General features: G+C 61.2%; 2 protein-coding genes across 5 annotated transcripts in view; one reads left to right on the top strand and one right to left on the bottom strand.

Moving 5' to 3' along the window:
* The first annotated feature begins 1,207 nt into the window (after window positions 1–1,207).
* On the top strand, window positions 1,208–14,240 carry UNC13D (unc-13 homolog D). Of its 3 annotated transcripts, none has more exons than XM_045569942.1 (33): window positions 1,208–1,226; window positions 1,590–1,750; window positions 2,389–2,424; window positions 2,628–2,735; window positions 2,860–2,919; window positions 2,996–3,062; window positions 3,261–3,441; window positions 3,904–3,948; window positions 4,076–4,144; window positions 4,289–4,358; window positions 4,508–4,612; window positions 4,730–4,822; window positions 4,894–4,997; window positions 6,082–6,199; window positions 6,292–6,416; window positions 6,533–6,623; window positions 6,710–6,766; window positions 6,843–6,940; window positions 7,045–7,096; window positions 7,175–7,302; window positions 7,422–7,542; window positions 7,882–8,025; window positions 8,212–8,310; window positions 8,403–8,609; window positions 8,797–8,865; window positions 9,903–9,982; window positions 11,297–11,402; window positions 11,477–11,548; window positions 11,971–12,054; window positions 12,132–12,252; window positions 12,493–12,616; window positions 13,044–13,240; window positions 13,908–14,240. In XM_045569942.1, the coding sequence occupies exons 2-33, from the start codon at window positions 1,640–1,642 to the stop codon at window positions 14,027–14,029; spliced, it is 3,264 nt and encodes a 1,087-aa protein (XP_045425898.1). In that variant the 5' UTR covers window positions 1,208–1,226; window positions 1,590–1,639; the 3' UTR covers window positions 14,030–14,240. The 3 variants fall into 3 exon arrangements, with proteins under 3 accessions (XP_045425898.1, XP_045425897.1, XP_045425899.1); XM_045569941.1 differs by lacking the exon at window positions 1,208–1,226 and adding an exon at window positions 1,234–1,430; XM_045569943.1 differs by lacking the exons at window positions 1,208–1,226; window positions 1,590–1,750 and adding an exon at window positions 2,166–2,284.
* Window positions 14,241–15,629: 1,389 nt separating this feature from the next.
* Window positions 15,630–17,300, bottom strand: part of UNK (unk zinc finger) — a 35,190-nt gene continuing 33,519 nt past the window's right edge. For both annotated transcript variants that reach the window (XM_045569944.1, XM_045569945.1), the window contains exon 16: window positions 15,630–17,148. In XM_045569944.1, the coding sequence (XP_045425900.1) occupies window positions 16,993–17,148 (156 nt within the window). In that variant the 3' untranslated portion in view covers window positions 15,630–16,992. The remainder of the gene's footprint in view (window positions 17,149–17,300) is intronic.

The raw sequence follows: 17,300 nt of genomic DNA, 5'->3' as shown, positions 1-17,300 counted from the left end.
GCCACTGTGGCTGGGCGAGGAGGAAGCCCCTCTGCGTCCCTGCTAGTGTTTCTGGAATTTGCTTTCCATCTCCTCTCTTCCCTCTAGAAGGGGCTTCTCAACTGGAACTGGAGAACGCATGTCTGTCCCGTCTTGCCACTTGGGGGCTGCTGGGTGGACTGGGAACAAGGGCCCTGACCCTGCCGCCGGCCCCTCAGCCTGTCCTCCCTTTAAGCTTTGTGCCCCTTGGATGCGCTAAAATTTGCTCGTTTGTTCCTGGACTGGCCATGAAGTGAGGAGATGGTTATTTAAAGAGAATTCCTTATTTATTTGACAAAAAAAAAAAAAATCTAGTTAATATATTAATGTGAAATAAACCCTGTTTGCACCTTGATTTGTTTGCTAAAAATGTGAAATAGTAAAAATGAAGTAATGACCCTTTCTGGCTCTGTGTGTGGTGACGAAGGTGACTGAGGAAGGACAGCTGTCTGGCTGCAGAGGGCCCCTGGGAGGCTCCTGGGGACTATTCCCATCTGGCAGAGTTCCTTGTTCTCAAGGCCTATTTGGTCCTGGGACAGCTCCGCCTGGGGTCTCCATCGTGTGGCAGTTGCTCAGCTGCACTGCACCTGCTGAGGAGCCCCTGGGGCTTGGGGGGAGGGTGTGGGACACCCGTATCCAGGCTGTCGTGCTTCCTAGCCTGTCCCCTGCCGGCTGCCGGGAGAATCGCAGCCCTGGCCCAGGCTCCTGAGGGAGGAGGCCTTAGGCCTCTGGAGTGTGTCAAGACTAGTGACAGAGACACACCTTGGAAGCCTGGCCTGGACCACTCTGCCAGCCCGGCCACTGCAGTGTGTGGCCTCCTGCCACCCTCCCAGCCCAGGCACAGGGTCAGCAGGTCACAGAGCTCTGGGAAAGCCCAGTGCTGTCCCCTGTGAACCAAGTCCATCCTCTTGGGAGAGACTAGGCAGCAGGTCCTCTCCTGCCCCTGCCTCTGGCCCGCCCCGCCCAGGAGCTTTGTGGTTTGACTGCCTGCAAGGGCATTTGAAGGGAGCACCGCCTGACTGTCACGGTGGGGGCGGGGTGCCAGGCCCAGCTAGGCCCCGTCACCTCTGGGGAATGTCACCTGTGGGGTGGGGCAAGCTGAGAAGTTGGCTGCAGCTGGGACGCCTCTCAGGAGCCCCCACCCTGAGCCCTGCCCCACCCCACCCCCACCAATTCAGGGAAGTTAAGCGAGACTCCCACGGGCCCAGGTCAGCTTCCTTTGGGACCCAGCCTGCCTGAGTGCAGCACACGGATGGGGCAGGGCCGCCTTCCTGGCCCTGCTGCCCCCTGCCGGGAGTGCTGGACCCTCCCAGGGTCCCTGTAGGAGGGTGGGGCGGGGCTGGGCCCGCCCACCAGGTCCACCTTCGGCTCCAGCCCGGGGAGGGTCCTGCAAGGATTCCAGCTGGAGGAAGGTGCCTGGGGGGCCTGGGAGTCGCACCCCCCGCCCCCCTTGCTGGTGAAACCCTGACCCTTCCATCCTCCCCACTGCCCTCCCTCCGCCCTCCCCTGGCAGAGAGAGTGGCAGCCCCGGGCTCTTTGCATAATCCTGTGGCTTCGCTGTCCTCACCCAGTGCGCCAGAGCAGCGGACAGCCAGCGAGGGGAAGGGCAGAGCGGGCCACCATGGCGACACTCTTCTCCCAGTCGCAGCGGCGCCCTCCCCTCTTGCGCCAGGCCATCAAGATAAGGCGCCGCAGGGTCAGAGACCTGCAGGATCCTCTGCCCCAGAAGGAGGTAGGAGTGACCTCAGTGGTCGCAGGAGAGCAGCCTGGGAGCTCCACGGTGCCCCCACCTCTGGAAGGCTGGGACAGAGAACTAGGGGCTTTCCCCTGCCCACCCCAGCCCCTGGGCAGAGCCTTCTGGGCCACCGTGGGCCTCAGGTCCTGGGGCTGAGACTCTCTGGAGCCTTCCCCCTGGTGGGCCGGCCCTGTCCCCTGCTCCTCCGGGTCCAGAGGCACTGGCTCCATTTGGCAGGGGGTGTCCCTGCTGTGGGGTGGGCTGCTTGGGGACCAGCAGAGCAGCCTCGGGCCTGCTCACATCCCCCTCACCTCGGCTGGGCCTCACTTCCGCCGCCGCTGGGTGGGGAGCAGCCGCCGGGCGCCGATAAGCAGTGCTGTTTCCTCTGGGGAAGGAAGGGAGGTGGGGGCGCGGGTGTGGAGGGCGCGCTGCTGGGCTAGCCGGGCACCCATGGACCTCAGCCACGGCAGGCCCGGGGATGAGGAAGGCAGCCCGGGGGCTGGCCCCCCAGGAGGCCTGCTGTGGGAACAGGTGTGGGGCGTCGTGGGGCTGGAGGCCGGGTGCTGGGCCCCGCTGCCCTCGGCCTGGGCCTGGCCTCCGGAGACACCACCTTGTCTTTCCGCCTTGCTCCGCAGATCGAGCCTCCATCCCACCAACTCTCCCCCGAGGAGGTAAGAGTCGGAGTTGGGTGGGGGGTGCATCCTCGTGAACACCCTTCTGCAGCTACTGGCCAAGGCTGATGGCAGCAACTGGGGTGGGGAGGGACTTCTGGGTCCCAGCCGCCTCCACTGCACATGTGGTGCCTGGCCCTGCTCTGGGTGTGTGGTATGGGTGCCAGGGATGGAGCTCCTGAGGTGACCCCTGTGTGTCCCAGCGGACCCTGCTCTACGAGGAAGCTCTCTACACTGTCCTGCACCGCCTGGGGCAGCCAGAGCCCAACCATGTGATCGAGGCCTCTGAGCTGCTGCGGTACCTGCAGGAGGTGAGCCCAGCCCCAGCCACCCCTTCCTGCAGCCGGGACTCAGGAGCCCCCCCTTCCTGGCCTGGCCCCCACCCTGTGTCCCCGGTCCCCCCACACTCCTGCCCTGCGGGCTGCCTCCCCACAGGCCTTCCACGTGGAGCCCGAGGAGCACCAGCGGACGCTGCAGCGGGTCAGGGAGCTCCAGGTAACCCTGGGCCGGGAGGGGCCTGGGAAGCCCAGCCCACTCTGGGACTCAGGATGCCCCTCCGTCGTCCCTCCAGAAGCCAATATTCTGTCTGAAGGCAACGGTGAAACAGGCCAAGGGCATCCTGGGCAAGGACGTCAGTGGTGAGTATGGGTGGAGTGCCCAGGGGCTGCTTCCTGCTTGCAGGAGGGCACACTCCTGTACGGCCCCAGGGCTCACCGCCAGTGCTGCTGGTCCTGCACGGGGGGCCTGGGCTCAGCCCCCAGGGGCAGGGTATGAGGGGCTGTCCCAGGGAGCCCAGCAGGCTCCCTGGCTGCCTCATCCTCCCCACTCCTCCCCAGGGTTCAGTGACCCCTACTGCCTGCTAGGCATTGAGCAAGGGGTCGGCATGCCTGGGGACAGCCCCGGGGCCCGGCGTCAGCAGAAGGCCGTGGTGAGGCACACCATCCCCGAGGAGCAGACCCACCGCACCCAAGTCATCAACCAGACACTCAACCCCGTCTGGGACGAGACCTTTATCCTGTATGTGGCCCTGCCCCAGCCCCCACGCTGTCTGGGGATCCTGTGGTGGTAGGGTCTCCCCAGGTCGAGAGATCAGGTAGGGTCTCCCCAGGTCGAGAGATCAGCAGGTCGTCCTGGCTCAACGCAGGGCTTGGCCCTGGGCAAAGACTGGAGGAAGAGCCCACCCTTAAGACAGCGTAGGTCAGACAAGACAGACCAGTGACATCAGTGCCACATGTTTGGAGGGCGGGCAGGAAGGCTCTGAGTAAATCTGGGGGTGCCTGAAGCCTTACCTTAAGGAGGCAGCAGTGTGGGTGGGAGGGGAGGAGGGGTATGGTAGGGACTGGCCAAGATTCCACAGCTGCTGATATTGGGGATGGCAGTTTTGGGGAACAGGCTCTGGGCTGAGGTCACTTGTGGCCCAGTCTGGCTGGGGGTCCTACCCCTCTAAGGCCTTAAACCTTACCCTTTTCTCCCTACCAGGGAGTTTGAGGACATCACCAATGCAAGCTTTCATCTGGACATGTGGTAAGTGACATGGCCTACCCCTAGGGACAGGAAGACAAGGGGTCTGGGAGTGAGGGTGGCAGCACTCCCTCCTGGAAGGGGTCACAGACACCCTCTCTGCCTCCCTCTCAAACCTCTGCCCTGCCAGGGACCTAGACACGGTGGAGTCTGTCCGACAGAAGCTGGGGGAGCTCACAGATTTGCACGGGCTTCGCAGGTGGGTGCCTTGGGGCTCACAGGGAAGGAGTGGGGACTCCTGCACCACCCACATGCACACTAGACGCTGGGCCACAGGTGGCTGCAGGTGGGGGCACACTCGAGCCTGGTTGGCTGTCTCCCTCACACACCCTGCCTGGCATAGGATCTTTAAGGAGGCCCGGAAGGACAAAGGCCAGGACGACTTTCTGGGGAACGTGGTTCTGAGGCTGCAGGTGAGGTGGGGAGAGGGGCCCAGGAGAGGCCGAGGTGGGGAGGGGTCTGGGGAGGGGCTCCAGGTCCACATCAAGCAGAACCTGGGGCCTGCTCCCCTCGCCTCCCTTCCCCCTGACTGCGCGAGGCCCTGATGCTTGTGGTCGCGCAGGACCTGCGCTGCCGGGAGGACCGGTGGTACCCCCTGGAGCCCTGCACCGAGACCTACCCGGACCGTGGCCAGTGCCACCTCCAGTTCCAGCTCATTCACAAGCGGGTAGGTGTGGGGCCTGGGCCAGCGGCTGTGTGCCGCCCCCTCAGTGGCCCAGCTGGGATGGGGAGGGCAGCTGCACCCGGCGTGGGGTCCTGTCTGCTCACAGAGGCCCCATTGCAGAGAGCCACCACGGCCAGCCGCTCCCAGCCCAGCTACACTGTGCACCTCCACCTTCTGCAGCAGCTTGTGTCTCACGAGGTCACACGGCACCAGGTACTGCCCTCCCAGGGCTGGGTGTGGCCAGGGCCGCCAGCCAGGTCCTGACACTCGTCCACCTGTCTCAGGCGGGCAGCACCTCCTGGGACGGATTGCTGAGTCCCCAGGCTGCCACCATCCTCTTTCTCCATGCCACGCAGAAGGACCTGTCCGACTTCCACCAGTCCATGGCGTGAGTGCACAGCCCCACGCAGACGCCAGCTCCTTCCCCCCACTGCCCTCCTACAAGCCGGCAGCCCAAGGTCTACTCCTTGGGAGAGTTCTCTTTGGCCCAAACTGTGTGTTTTAGGTTTTGAATCAGTTACCAACTTTGAAAAACCTGGAGATCCAGATCTCCAGCTAGGGCTATCATTTTGCTGGGCTGTGTGCGGTTGGCCAGAGCAGAACAGCATGTCCACCTCTGTCCATCACAGTTGCCACTGGGCCCACTTCAGTCCCTCACATCTCTGGAGTCCTCTGGGCTTTGAGTTTGCCACCCCTGCCCCAGGCCAGCCCCATTTCCCAGTGCCTGAGCCTTCGAGCCAGAAAATCCATGTGCTGACATTAACAAATCTGTGTTGATGGCCTGGCACGCCCCAGCGCCTTGTCAGAGTCTGGGAATGCCAGGAAGGACACACGGAGCCACAGACATTCAGTGCATGTGAGAAGAGCAGACAGAGGGGCCCAGCCGACGTGCTGGCCGGGGAGGAACAAGAGGAGAACGCTGCCTTGTGGGAGGCGGGAGGAGGCTGCGGAAGACAGTTCTGGGCCGGGGCAGCGTGTGAGCTTCTGGGCCCCTGGGCAGGCGAGTCTTCTGGAGCCGGGTGGGATGGTGTGAGGCTGGAGGCCGGAGCAAGCACCAGGCGGTCAGGGACCTGGCTTGCCGGCAGGGCCCAAGCATGTAACGCAGGTGGCCACTGTGTCCAGTAGGGACCTGGGGCTGTCCCTGGGTTGCTCTTCTCCCAAATCGTCTGCCCTCCCACTGGGACCTCATGTGTGAAGTCACCAGAGACCTATGGAGGGAAGTTCCAGCTGCTGTTTGCCATATGTGCACAAAGGCTCAAGTCCCTAGACCTGAGTTTTCACAAAAACCAAGAAATCCTGACATTTTAAAATGATAAATATCCCAATTTAAGAGACAGGCGATTTGAAAAGCATCTGTGGAAACAAGCGAACTCCTGTGGGCTGCTAGCTTCCAGCCTGTGCTGCTAGGGGGTCTCCCCAGGAGGCTCTGGGGTGGGCACCGTCCCCACGGCTGAGGCCCCGTATCCACACAGGCAATGGCTGGCCTACAGCCGCCTCTACCAGAGCCTGGAGTTCCCCAGTGGCTGCCTCCTGCACCCCATCACCAGCATCGAGTACCAGTGGATCCAGGGCCGGCTCAAGGCAGAGCAGGTGGGCTTGCGGTGGGACGAGGGGTGCTGGCAGGCAGGGCCCAGGGAGGGGAAGGGCTGCCAGGCCCCCTAACATAGCTCCTGGCTCTGCAGCGGGAGGAGCTGGCCGCCTCCTTCAGCTCCCTGCTGGCCTACGGCCTCTCCCTCATCCGGAGGTTCCGCTCCGTCTTCCCCCTCTCCGTCTCCGACTCCCCGGCCCGGCTGCAGTCTCTCCTCAGGTCAGTGGCTCCCCTCCTCCTCCTCGGTGGTGTCAGGGACGAGGGAGCAGCCAGGGCCGCTGCAGTGGTGGGTATGCGGTGGCTGGCACTGTGGACACGGCCCTTCCGCCTCACAGGGTCCTGGTACAGATGTGCAAGATGAAGGCCTTTGGAGAACTGTGCCCGGACAGTGCCCCACTGTCCCAGCTGGTGACCGAGGCCCTGCGGGTACAGTACCCAGGCTGGGAACGGGGTGGGGGAGTGGCATGTGCCTGGGCCTACCAACCCCGTCCTCACTGCCTCCTCACCGGCAGATTGGCACTGTTGAATGGTTCCACCTGAAGCAGCAGCACCATCAGCCCATGGTGCAGGTGAGGGGTTGGGCTGGGTGGGGGTGCGGGTGCCTGCCCCTCGCAGCCCTGCTCAGCCCACCTCTGTCCCTACCAGGGCATGCTGGAGGCGGGCAAGGCCTTGCTGAGCCTAGTGCAGGACATCATTGGCGACCTGCAGCAGTGCCAGCACACGTGGAACAAGATCTTCCACAAGTGAGCAGACAGAGGGGCAGGGGGTGGTGGGGGCCGCGGCTCAGAACCATGACTGAGGGACCCTGGCATGTGCATCTGGGTGACGCCCGCTGCCTCTCCTCCAGTGCCCTGAAGGTCGACCTCTTCTCCACAGCTTTCCTGGAGCTGCAGTGGCTGGTGAGTCCCTCCGCCGTCTCCAGGCCGTACCCTCTGCCGGGCTCCGCGTACCTTGCCCACCTCGCCTTTCCTTTGCAGGTGGCCAAGCGGGTGAAGGACCACACGGCAGCAGTCGGCAGCCCGGTGTCCCCAGAGATGGGCGAGAGTCTGTTCCAGCTCTACATCAGCCTCAAGGAACTCTGCCAGCTGCACGTGCCCTCGGAGAGGTGGCCAGCAGGCCGGTTGCGGGCGGGCTGCAGGGCACAGGGGAGAGGAGGGTCCACTAGGGCCTGGGACCTGTGGGTGGGCCCGGCCTTTCCTGAGGCTGATCCCTGGCTCTCCCCAGGGACGGAGTCCTGGCCCTGGATGGTTTCCACCACTGGTTCCAGCCAGCCGTCCCTTCCTGGCTGCAGAAGACGTACAGCGTGGCCCTGGCGCGCGTGCAGCGCGCGGTGCAGATGGACCAGGTGGGGGCAGGGCCCAGGCTTGGGCTCACCCCGGCCTCGAGGGCAGCCGTGGCAAAAGTGGGAGACCCGCTTGGAACATCCCTTCCGGGTGCTCCTGAGGCCAGTTGTGTGTAAAAACGCTGCCTCCTGATATGATTGTGGTTAACTGTGGCTTCACTTTGCAGATGGTCCTGCAGCCTGAGGGATCTGGGCCAGCCTCGCTCGTCCCCTTGGGTAGCCCATGCCCAGTTCTGTGCTTGGCAATGGCAGCTGCTCTGTGAATGCTTAAGGAAGGAGGGAGGAGGGTGGATTTGGCAGTGCCCCGAGCCCTCCTTGCTAAGCACTTCTCCCTTCCTCCAGCTGGTGCCCCTGGGTGAACTGACCAAGCACAGCACGTCGGCTGTGGATCTGTCCACCTGCTTCGCCCAGATCAGCCACACCGCCCGGCAGCTGGACTGGCCGGACCCAGAGGAGGCCTTCATGATCACTGTCAAATTCGTGGAGGTGCAGCGTCTTCCACGTGTCCTTCCCCCCTTCCTAGGACAGCCCCACTACCACCCAGCATTTCCTCCACGTTATCACACCAGCAGCCTCCCAAAGCCTGTTTCCTAAATCCCCCAAGTCACCGAGATTCCCATGCCCCCATCCGTCCTTCCCTGGATCAATTCCCTCTGCCCCACCCCACCCCAGGACACCTGTCGGCTGGCCCTGGTGTACTGCAGCCTCATAAAGGCCCGGGCCCGTGAGCTCTCTGTGGGCCAGAAGGACCAGGGCCAGGCAGCCAACATGGTAAGGGCCAGAGCTGGGGCTGGGGGTCTTGCCAGGTGGGAGTGCCAGTCCTGGCACAGTTCAGGAAGTTCTGTGCCCATGCCTGCCCCCAGCTGTGCGTGGTGGTGAATGACATGGAGCAGCTGCGGCTGGTGATCGGCAAGCTGCCCACCCAGCTGGCATGGGAGGCCCTGGAGCAGCGTGTAGGGGCCGTGTTGGAGCAGGAGCAGCTGCGGAACACACTGCATGCCCAGCTGCAGGGTGCGCTGGCCGGGCTGGGCCATGAGATCCGCACTGGTGTCCGCACACTGGCCGAGCAGGTACCTTGTCCAACCTCATCGCAACCCCATCCCACCCCGTCCTCAGCCTGAAGCCTGGCCCCAGCAGGACGTGGGCTGCTGTCCAGCCCCCACCCCTTCCTGCACCTAAACTCAGGCCCCACACAAACTCTTCTGAGCCCCCACTCATGCCCTGGCCTCCCTCCTTCTACCATTTTGTGTTCCCCAGCTGGAGGTGGGCATCGCCAAGCACATCCAGAAACTCATAGGCGTCAGGGAGTCTGTCTCGCCTGAGGACGTGAGTGACCCTCCTGCTCACTGACCTCCACTGCCCTGCTGGCTCTGTGGGTCTGGTGTTGGGAAGGGGCTCGGGGTGGGTGAGCGGGCTGAAGGCCTTGGGGTATCAGAGATAAGCTCTCCCTGGGCCTTGGTTTCCTCCTTGGATGCTTAAGGGTTTGGGCTGGGTCATTCCACAGGCTCCCCCAGCACTGCAGTCGACGTGGGGGCTGCGGTGGGGGCAGGCTTAGGCTTTGCAGCCAACAGACCTGGGCGTGCATCCTTCTCTGCCCACAGCTTTGCTGTCCTGTTTATATGAGCCAGCTACCCCGGGTCCTCACCTGTAAGGGCATATGTCATGATGCACACCTTTGACTGTCTGGGAAAAGGTTATTCATTAATTGATCAACTATTCATTAAGCACACATTTTGTCCCAGGCATTGATTTACGAATTGGGGATAGATCAGCGAACAACATGAGGATAATTTCTGCTTTCCTAGAGCTTACGTTCTAGTTGTGGGGGTTAAGAAGAGCGAAATGAGTAAGCGACAGTTGTGGCTCTAACTATAAATACACGCACACATGCCTGTGCGTGTGCGCACACGCACACATACAGCGTGTGCGGTAATAAGTGCTGAAGAGAAAAATACAACAGAGAAGGGAGTGGGAAGTGTCACAGTGTTGTATTTTTAGAAAGTGGCCAGGGAAGGCCTTACTCAGAGGGTGACAGCTGAGTCAAGTCCCACAGGAAGCACGGGAAGGAGCCATGAGGCTTTCCAGGCAAAGAGTATTCCAGGCAGAGGGAACAGCATGGGCAAAGGCCCTGAGACAGGACCATGCTGGCGGCCTCGAGGGCTGTAGAGGAGGCCGTTGTGGCTGGAGCAGACCCAGGAATGGGGAGAGGGAGGCAGAGAAGGGGGTAGGGCTGGGTCCTGCATACGTTACAAACCGAGCACGCAAAATCTCCTGCCCTGTTTCCTCCCTGGGGGTCAGGGCAAGGGAACTGGAGTGGGACAGAAACGGGCCAGAGCCAGATGTGTTCCTGCCCCCCTCCCCAGGCCATTCTGCCCTTGATGAAGTTTCTGGAAGTGAAGCTCTGCTACATGAACACCAACTTGGTGCAGGAGAACTTCAGCAGGTTTGCAGCAGCCCCCTGCCCTGGGTGTCCCTGCCACCTCCACCCTTCTCCCACCCGGCCCTCCTTCCCCTCAGCATCCACTCTGGGGGACAGAGGATGAATCCCTTTGGTGACCTCCCTTAGGGGGTATAACCGGCCTCTGCTCAAATGGTTGCTCCCAGGGACAGGAATCTCACGACCTCACAAGCCTGCCTGTTGCACGCTGCCCAGCTCTGAGCATTGAGTTCTTCCTTAGGCTGAGTCAAAACCCGCCTACCCTTTCCTCCCTAGGCCCCACTGTCTTCAGGGCCTCCCTGATGCTTCTCTGCTCTCCTGCTGTTACAGGCAACTGGTATTCCTTGCTCACAATGCAGGGAGAACTTCTACTTGGGGTGTCTTAAAACAGGGACCCAGGACACCTGGCAGCAGGGAGTGGGGTCCGGCACCTGGGCTCTGGCCTCCACTGAGGATTAAATGGGTCACGTGAGGTGCTGAGAACAGTGTCGGTACAAAGGAAGTGGTCAAAAACTGTTGGCCATAGTGACGATGACGATGACAACAAACAGACCCCTCCACATGCTCCTGCCCTCCTGGAGTCCTGCTGTGCCCCATCGGTACAGCCGGGGCCCCCAGGAGTCCACAGTCTGTATTTCTTAGGCCACATTTTGCTATTATGCCATTTCTTCAGTTTTTTTCCCCCCACATGAACTAGAATTAAATCTCCACTGAGATGGGAGCTTTGCTCAGTGCTGTCTCAAAAGCCTTTAGAACAGTCCCTGATGCATAAGGGGCACTTAACTGTGTTGCAAAAATAAATTAATTAGGCTTCCCCATTCTTAATGACAAGTACTTTTTTTGTACTTAACTGCCAGACTCGACTCTGACGAGTGTCAGTCTCCGTTACTCCAGGTCCTTATCAGGGCTGTGTGGTCGCTTTTGCTCCCCCTGCAAGGCAGCGTGGGTGCTTGTCCACGCTGGGTGCTCCATCTGTGCTGTGGCTGCTCCGTGCTTGAATCATGGTTCTTCACAGGGGCCCGGCCGCCTCCCCATCTGCCCCTGCCCTTGCCCCGGCCCTGCTTGTTGGGTTCCATAATCCTGCCAAGGAGAGTCTTCCCAGAGGCTGAGAGACACAGTGGCTAGGACTGACCCCGCCTGCTCCAGCTCAGCCTCCTTCCCTTAGACCAGCTCTCCTCCCTAGCCTCACCTGGGGGGCAGGTGGAGGTGGAGGGTGGCATGGGCCCGGGTCCCCAAGGCCTCTCCTTTGTCAAGAGCATCTTCACTTCCTCTTCCTCATGCCCTGTCCCGTGTCTGGCATCCCTCTGGGCCTCACCCCAGTCTTCTGACCCTGCTCTGGACCCACACGCTCACGGAGCTGGCGGAGGCGGCTGCCTCCCAACGCAGCTCACCCCTGGCCTCAAGCAGGCTGAAGATTGCCCTGCAGGTAATAATGCCAGGCCTGGCGATAGTAGCCCTGTTGGGAGAGAGCCTGGGGTCACCTCTGATGTCTCCCCGCAGAACCTGGAGATTTGCTTCCATGCCGAGGGCTGTGGCCTGCTGCCCGAGGCTCTGCACACAGCCACCTTCCAGGTAGGGGGCTTTGGGAAGCTTCCAGGTCGGAGGGTAGGGGGGCCAGCCTTTCTGTGCTCACCTGTGCCCAGGGCCAGCTATGTAATTTATGGGGCCCAGTGCAAAATGAAAAGGTGGGCCCCTTATTCAGAAATTATTACCAATTTTAAGATGGTGACAACAGAGCATTAAATTTAAATCAGGCGTGCGGTCCCTCTAAGCACAGGCACATGCCTGTGAGGCCAGCCCTGTCTGTGCCTCTGTCCTGCTGTTCACCTGGGCATTCCTCAGGGTGCACCCCTGCCCGTGGTCCCATCACCCCAGGGCTTTCCGTTTCGTTTCAAACTGACATCTCGCCCCTTGGCTGTGAGCTCCCGGGGGCAGGACGGGGCTCTGGTTGGGTACGACAGTTCAGGGGGTTTCTCGGGGGTGCCCATTCCTAGGTTCTGCAGAGGGACCTGGAGCTGCAGGCAGCCTCCAGCCGGGAGCTCATCCGAAAGTACTTCTGCAGCCGCATTCAGCAGCAGGTGAGGCTCCTCTCCCCGCGGGCCGTGGGCCCCGCCCTGCCCCAGCTGACCCTGCCCGTGTTTTTCCCCTCCCGCAGGCAGAAACCGCCTCTGAGGAGCTGGGGGCTGTGACAGTCAAGGCCTCCTACCGCGCCTCCGAGCAGAAGCTGCGTGTGGAGCTGCTCAGCGCCTCCAGCCTGCTGCCCCTGGACTCCAATGGTGAGTGGAGGCTGCCCATTGGCCACTCTCCATGTCTCCACGTCCCCGTGCCCCCCCTCGCCACCCCCCATCCCCTGTCCCTGTGTCCCTGGGGGGCTGTGCTCACTTGGCAGGAGCTCTGGGTGCATTTCTCCTGGTTACCAGGAGGCGCTGGTGATGCTGAACGGGGAACAGCTGCTGGGGTGAGTGCAGGGTGACTGGGAGACCCTCAGCCATCACCCCCCCCCTTCCCTGGACCAGGCTCCAGCGACCCCTTTGTCCAGCTGACCTTGGAGCCCAGGCATGAGTTCCCTGAGCTGGCCGCCCGGGAGACCCAGAAACACAAGAAGGACCTTCACCCACTGTTTGATGAGACCTTTGAATTGTGAGTGGGTCCCCCCTCTTCTCCCAGCCTGGGCTCCCCCAGGTCTGCTCCTCCAGGCTGGGGCTAATGGGCTCCCTTGAGATGACCACATTTGAGCCCAAGGGAGGGGGCACCTGGGACAAGACTTGCTTCCCCTGGAGCAAGGGGTGGGCTCCCACATGTTGAACTCAGAGGCTTCCAGGGAAGGGTCTTGTCCTTGAAGTTCTCTGTTCCTTGAGACAGGTAGGCCCAGAGACATAAGACCCTTGGTTTAAAGCGTCACCCATCATATCACATGGCTGAGAGAGCTGACTTTGCAAAACTAACTTCACAGTTGGTGGTGTTTTTCTCCCAGCCTCGGCCTATCAACAAGGGCTGGACCCTGCATCCGGGGTGGGGGATGGCGGTGCTCGGGGCAGGCGGCTGAGCCCGGCTCTCTCCCTGCCAGCCTGGTGTCTGCTGAGCCCTGCCGGAAGGCCGGGGCGTGCCTCTTGCTTACCGTGCTGGACCACGACACACTGGGAGCGGATGACCTGGAAGGGGAGGCCTTCCTCCCGCTGTGTGACCTGCCCGGGCTGACCGGCTCCGAGGAGCCTGGCGAAGTGCCTCAGACCCGCCTGCCCCTCACCTACCCTGCACCCAACGGTAGGCCTGAGCCCAGCGCAGCACGGGGGCCCCAGAGAAGTGACGCCAGGGTCAGAGAAGTGCCTCTCCAGAGATGGAGGCCAGTGGAATGAGCCATGGCACATCTCTTGGTCTAATTGAGACCAGGGAAATCTAAGCTAGGCCAAGTGTAATGTGGCTCTCTCGGAGGAAGGTCACCAAGGAGTTTACTCGGGGAGAGGGGCCTGGCTCTCTCTGAGCAGGGGGCACATGCCTGCAGTGTCCCCCAGCTTGATGACAGTAGTTCATGTGCCTGTGCACTTACCACAGGCCAGCCCTAAGCACTTTACACACGCTCTTTCAATTCTTACAACCAGTGAGGCAGGTGTTACTAGTGTTTTACAGGTGAGAGAACTGAGGCACAAAGGGTTAATTAGCTAGCTTCGGGTTCTCACATAAAAAGGTAACAGTCACAGCCTCAGGCCTGTCTCAGGCTCTGGCACTACAGCTGGGTCAGGTCCGGCAGCAGCGAGGTCAGGCCTGCGGCCCTGGCTGTCAGGCCCTGTCTTGTGAGCTTGCTGGTGTGGGTTGGTCACCGGCTTCCTTCCAGGTTGATGGGATGGGGCAGTGCTGTGTCCCCCCACCCGCCATCCCTCGCACCAGGCACTGCCTCTCCCCAGGTCTGACCACCTAACCCCTCTCTCCACAGGGGAGCCAATCCTGCAGCTACTGGAGAGCCGGAAGGGTGATCGGGAGGCCCAAGTCTTTGTGAGGCTGAGGCGCCAGCGAGCCAAGCAGGCCTCCCAGCATGCCCCGCGGCCAGGGCGGTAGCAGTGCAGGTTGCTGCAGGTTGCGGGTAGGGCTGGGTGCCCCGCCCCCAGCAGGGACCAGTCAGGGCTTTCCTGTAAGGTCTGGGCTTCCCCACCACAGCACAGCCCTCCAGCCTGGCCTAGCACTCGTCAGTGTCAGCGTTCGCGCAGACCCCTCTGGTCCTTCTGCCAGAGCAGGGCCCCCATGAGGGGCACATTAGCCATGTCTCTACTCCGCACCCCCCACCCCAGCCACAGCATTCTCTGCCACATCCCAGCACGGGAGGGAGCAGCTCTGGCTCGCCTCTTGGAAAGCTGCTCTGGTGGGCAGAGCCTCTGGCCATCTGTCTCCCAGCCTGCCTGTCCCAGCCACTAGCAGGGGGACCAGGGAGGCTCGCTGGGCCCGGGACTGCGGGCACAGAGCCTCCTGGGGAAGGGAGAGGGGACCCTGCTAAATATGAGGCTCCAGCTGCCCTGGGGGAGGTGGGGTGGTGTCCATTACTAGAGGGAGCTGGGTCCTCTCCCCAGGGGCTGCCAGTACCCAGGCCGAGAACCTTCTGGCTCTGAGGCAGTGAGAGCTGGCAGGCGGCAGGGCTGGCATAGAGGGACGGAAGCAGAAAGGACAGTTTGGCTGTCTCAGTAGCTGCGTCTACTGAGAACGCCTCCTCCCCAGGACAGCACCTGCCACCTAGAAACCTTAGCAAAAATAAATAAATAAACCCAATGCTTTGCCCTCTTAGGAAATATTTTTTCAGCCTACAGTGGAGCCCAGAAAGCTCGTCAGGCCATGTAACCACCTCCCTCCTTAGGGCCTGGCCCCCTCTCATCCCCCATGCTCCAAAGCAGGGAGGTGGTGTGGGGTAACTGAGGCAGAAGCAGGGGCAAGGGCAATGGGCTTTGAACAAGTCACTGTACCAGGCACATCCCTGTCTGTGGTCACCGCCTGGGACGGAAGCCTGTTCCTACAAGGCAAGCACCGTGAGCAAGGCCTCCCAGAGGTGCAGGTGAGACTGGAGGGCCACACTACAGGACTAGAGAGGTGTCTCTGTCCTGCCTCGGGGGAGGTGGCACTTACGCACTGGGAGTTGGAGCCCGAGGCCTGGTTGGTCTCTCCACATTGGATAAAGTGATCTCCAAGGCCCTTTGCCGCTCTGAACCTGAGGCCATACGGAGAGGACCCAGCAGGGTAAGAGCAGGGGAGGTAGCGTGTGGCTTTTAAAACCTGGGCCCCTCATCCCACAGGGGCAGGGGCAGGTGAAGTAAGCAGGGTGGAGGGGAGGACACTTCCTCCGGGCCCCACCAAATCTTCCTGAGGGGAAGGCACTGTCTTCCTCTGAGAAACAATGAGGGGCCCTACTGCCTTTTGGAAAACACCAAGTCAAGCAGGCACAGGTGACAATAGAGCCCCGCACACCGCGGAGTTCTAGGGCCCAGGAGGTCTCTGTGTCCCTGTCTCATTGACCCCAGCAGGCCTGCGTCAGGGAGCTCTCCATAGTCTGGGGGCCTCCATGGCTCTCCGGCTGCCTTGCCTGTTCCCACAGCTCTGAGCTCCTGCCACGTCATGGCCCAGAGGCGCTCATTTGGGGCCCACTCTCCCCACTCCCATGTAAGCAAGTTACCACTGCAAGTTCATATTTTATTTCCAATAGGTTTGGAGCTTTGTTGATTTTTGCATTTTTGTAAAAAAGGAAAAAGTTTTCACTTAATTCATTGAAAGCCCTTTCGTGCTGAGCCCAAGGGGGGGCCTGGACCAGGGCCAGACCCTCTCTGCAGCCCTCTTGCTCCCATCCCAGACACCCAGTGCTGGGAGTGGGCTTGCTTCCCTCTGCCCGCTCTGCCCTCCCGCCCCTGCTGCATCTCTCTCTCTGTACAGAACAATTTTTAAAATGGAAGCTAAGACACAATATACATCGGACAGGCACACACACACATGCACACAGGTGTCTGCCCAGAACAGGGCAGGACATCAGCTGCACTCAGAGAGCACCAAGGAATGCATACGGAGCCCCTCCTGGTAAGGAGGGCAGGGCCTGGGCCCCCTTGGTCCTCAGTCCGCACTCCTCCCCACCAATTGCCCTGCTAGCTGCCAGAGGGAAGGGGCGGACAGCACGGTGGGCCAAGCCGTGCCAGAGAGGGCAGGGGGCGGGGATAGCTGAGGACAGCCAGGCCGGGGGAGGGGGGGTTACTGAGGGGGTGGTGGTGCCAGCCCGGTGGGTGGCCCTGGGGCAAGGGAGGCTATTCTGGGGAGTTTGGGGAAGAGGACTAAGGGTGGACCCTAGGCCTCGGGAACCTGAGGGGCAGAGCTCCTGGGCCTTGCCCCTCGAGGAGCTTCACGGGCCTAGGTGTCAGGAGTGGGGCTGACCCTGCAGCTTAGGCCTGCCAGCCCCTGCCATTGTCCCCAGGACTAAATACACATTTGGTAAAACTAGAAGCTAGGCTGGCTGAGACCCTCACAGCTGGGGACCGAATCTGCCCAGAGGCCCCAAGCCCTCCACACCCCATGCCCTGGGGAGGCAGGGAGAGCAGGGCCTGCCGGGAAGGTCTCGCCTCTCCCTTCAGTCCCTTCCAGCTTCCCACCCTTCCCTGCTCAGGCCCCAGGAAGAAGTTAAAAATAGTTAGTTCCTACATTAAAAAAGACAGAAACAGATTATCTGCCAAAAGGCCCGAGGGAGAAGAGGGGATTTTGTCTCTGCTGTGGAAAGGGCTGGGAGTGGGCAGGGGAGGACTGCAAAATAGTTTTTTCTTTTAAAAAGTGCTTGGTAAATCTGTTTTAAAGTGTGTGTCTATATCTATGTACAGATATACACACAGACACTGTTCACACCACCCACGCATACCTGCACACATACAGAAATGTATACATATACGTATACATATACATAATCATATACATATACATACATACATACATATATATATATATATATATACTTTAAAAAGTCCTAGGTGAGAAGATCTGGGCCAGCCTGGGCCAGGCTTGCAGGGTCACGACTGGAGGGCGTGGGCCCGGCCGGGCTGGCAGACGGGGCACTCGCTGCCCTCGGCACAGAGCTCGCACAGCACGGCGTGTTGGCACGGCAGCACTGCCCGGTTCTGCTCCTGACACTTAAGGCATTTTACCGACTGCATGTGGAACACAGCCTGCAGGAAAGTGGCATCGCGGTCACTGGCGTGGTCTCTGCGACTGGCCTGGCCCCGAGCTGAACAAGGCTTGACTCTTACTTCAGCCCCCGCATGAGGAAACTGAGGCACCAAGCTCAACAGTGTGCTCCCAGGCCCCCACTGGCAAGTGA

This window comes from Lemur catta, chromosome 15 (assembly GCF_020740605.2).
Source record: "Lemur catta isolate mLemCat1 chromosome 15, mLemCat1.pri, whole genome shotgun sequence".
Lineage (NCBI taxonomy): Eukaryota > Metazoa > Chordata > Mammalia > Primates > Lemuridae > Lemur > Lemur catta.
The sequence above is the reverse complement of the archived record's forward strand: the minus strand, read 5'-3'. Positions and strand labels throughout refer to the sequence as shown.

What these genes read in the sequence shown, in the direction of transcription:
- UNC13D (XM_045569942.1), top strand. Translation starts at nt 1,640, where the DNA reads ATGGCGACACTCTTCTCCCAGTCGCAGCGGCGCCCTCCCCTCTTGCGC. An exon ending in AGCGGGTCAGGGAGCTCCAG is followed by an intron (nt 2,920 to 2,995) that starts GTAACCCTGGGC and finishes TCGTCCCTCCAG; the next exon opens with AAGCCAATATTCTGTCTGAA. An exon ending in TCCGCACACTGGCCGAGCAG is followed by an intron (nt 8,610 to 8,796) that starts GTACCTTGTCCA and finishes TGTGTTCCCCAG; the next exon opens with CTGGAGGTGGGCATCGCCAA.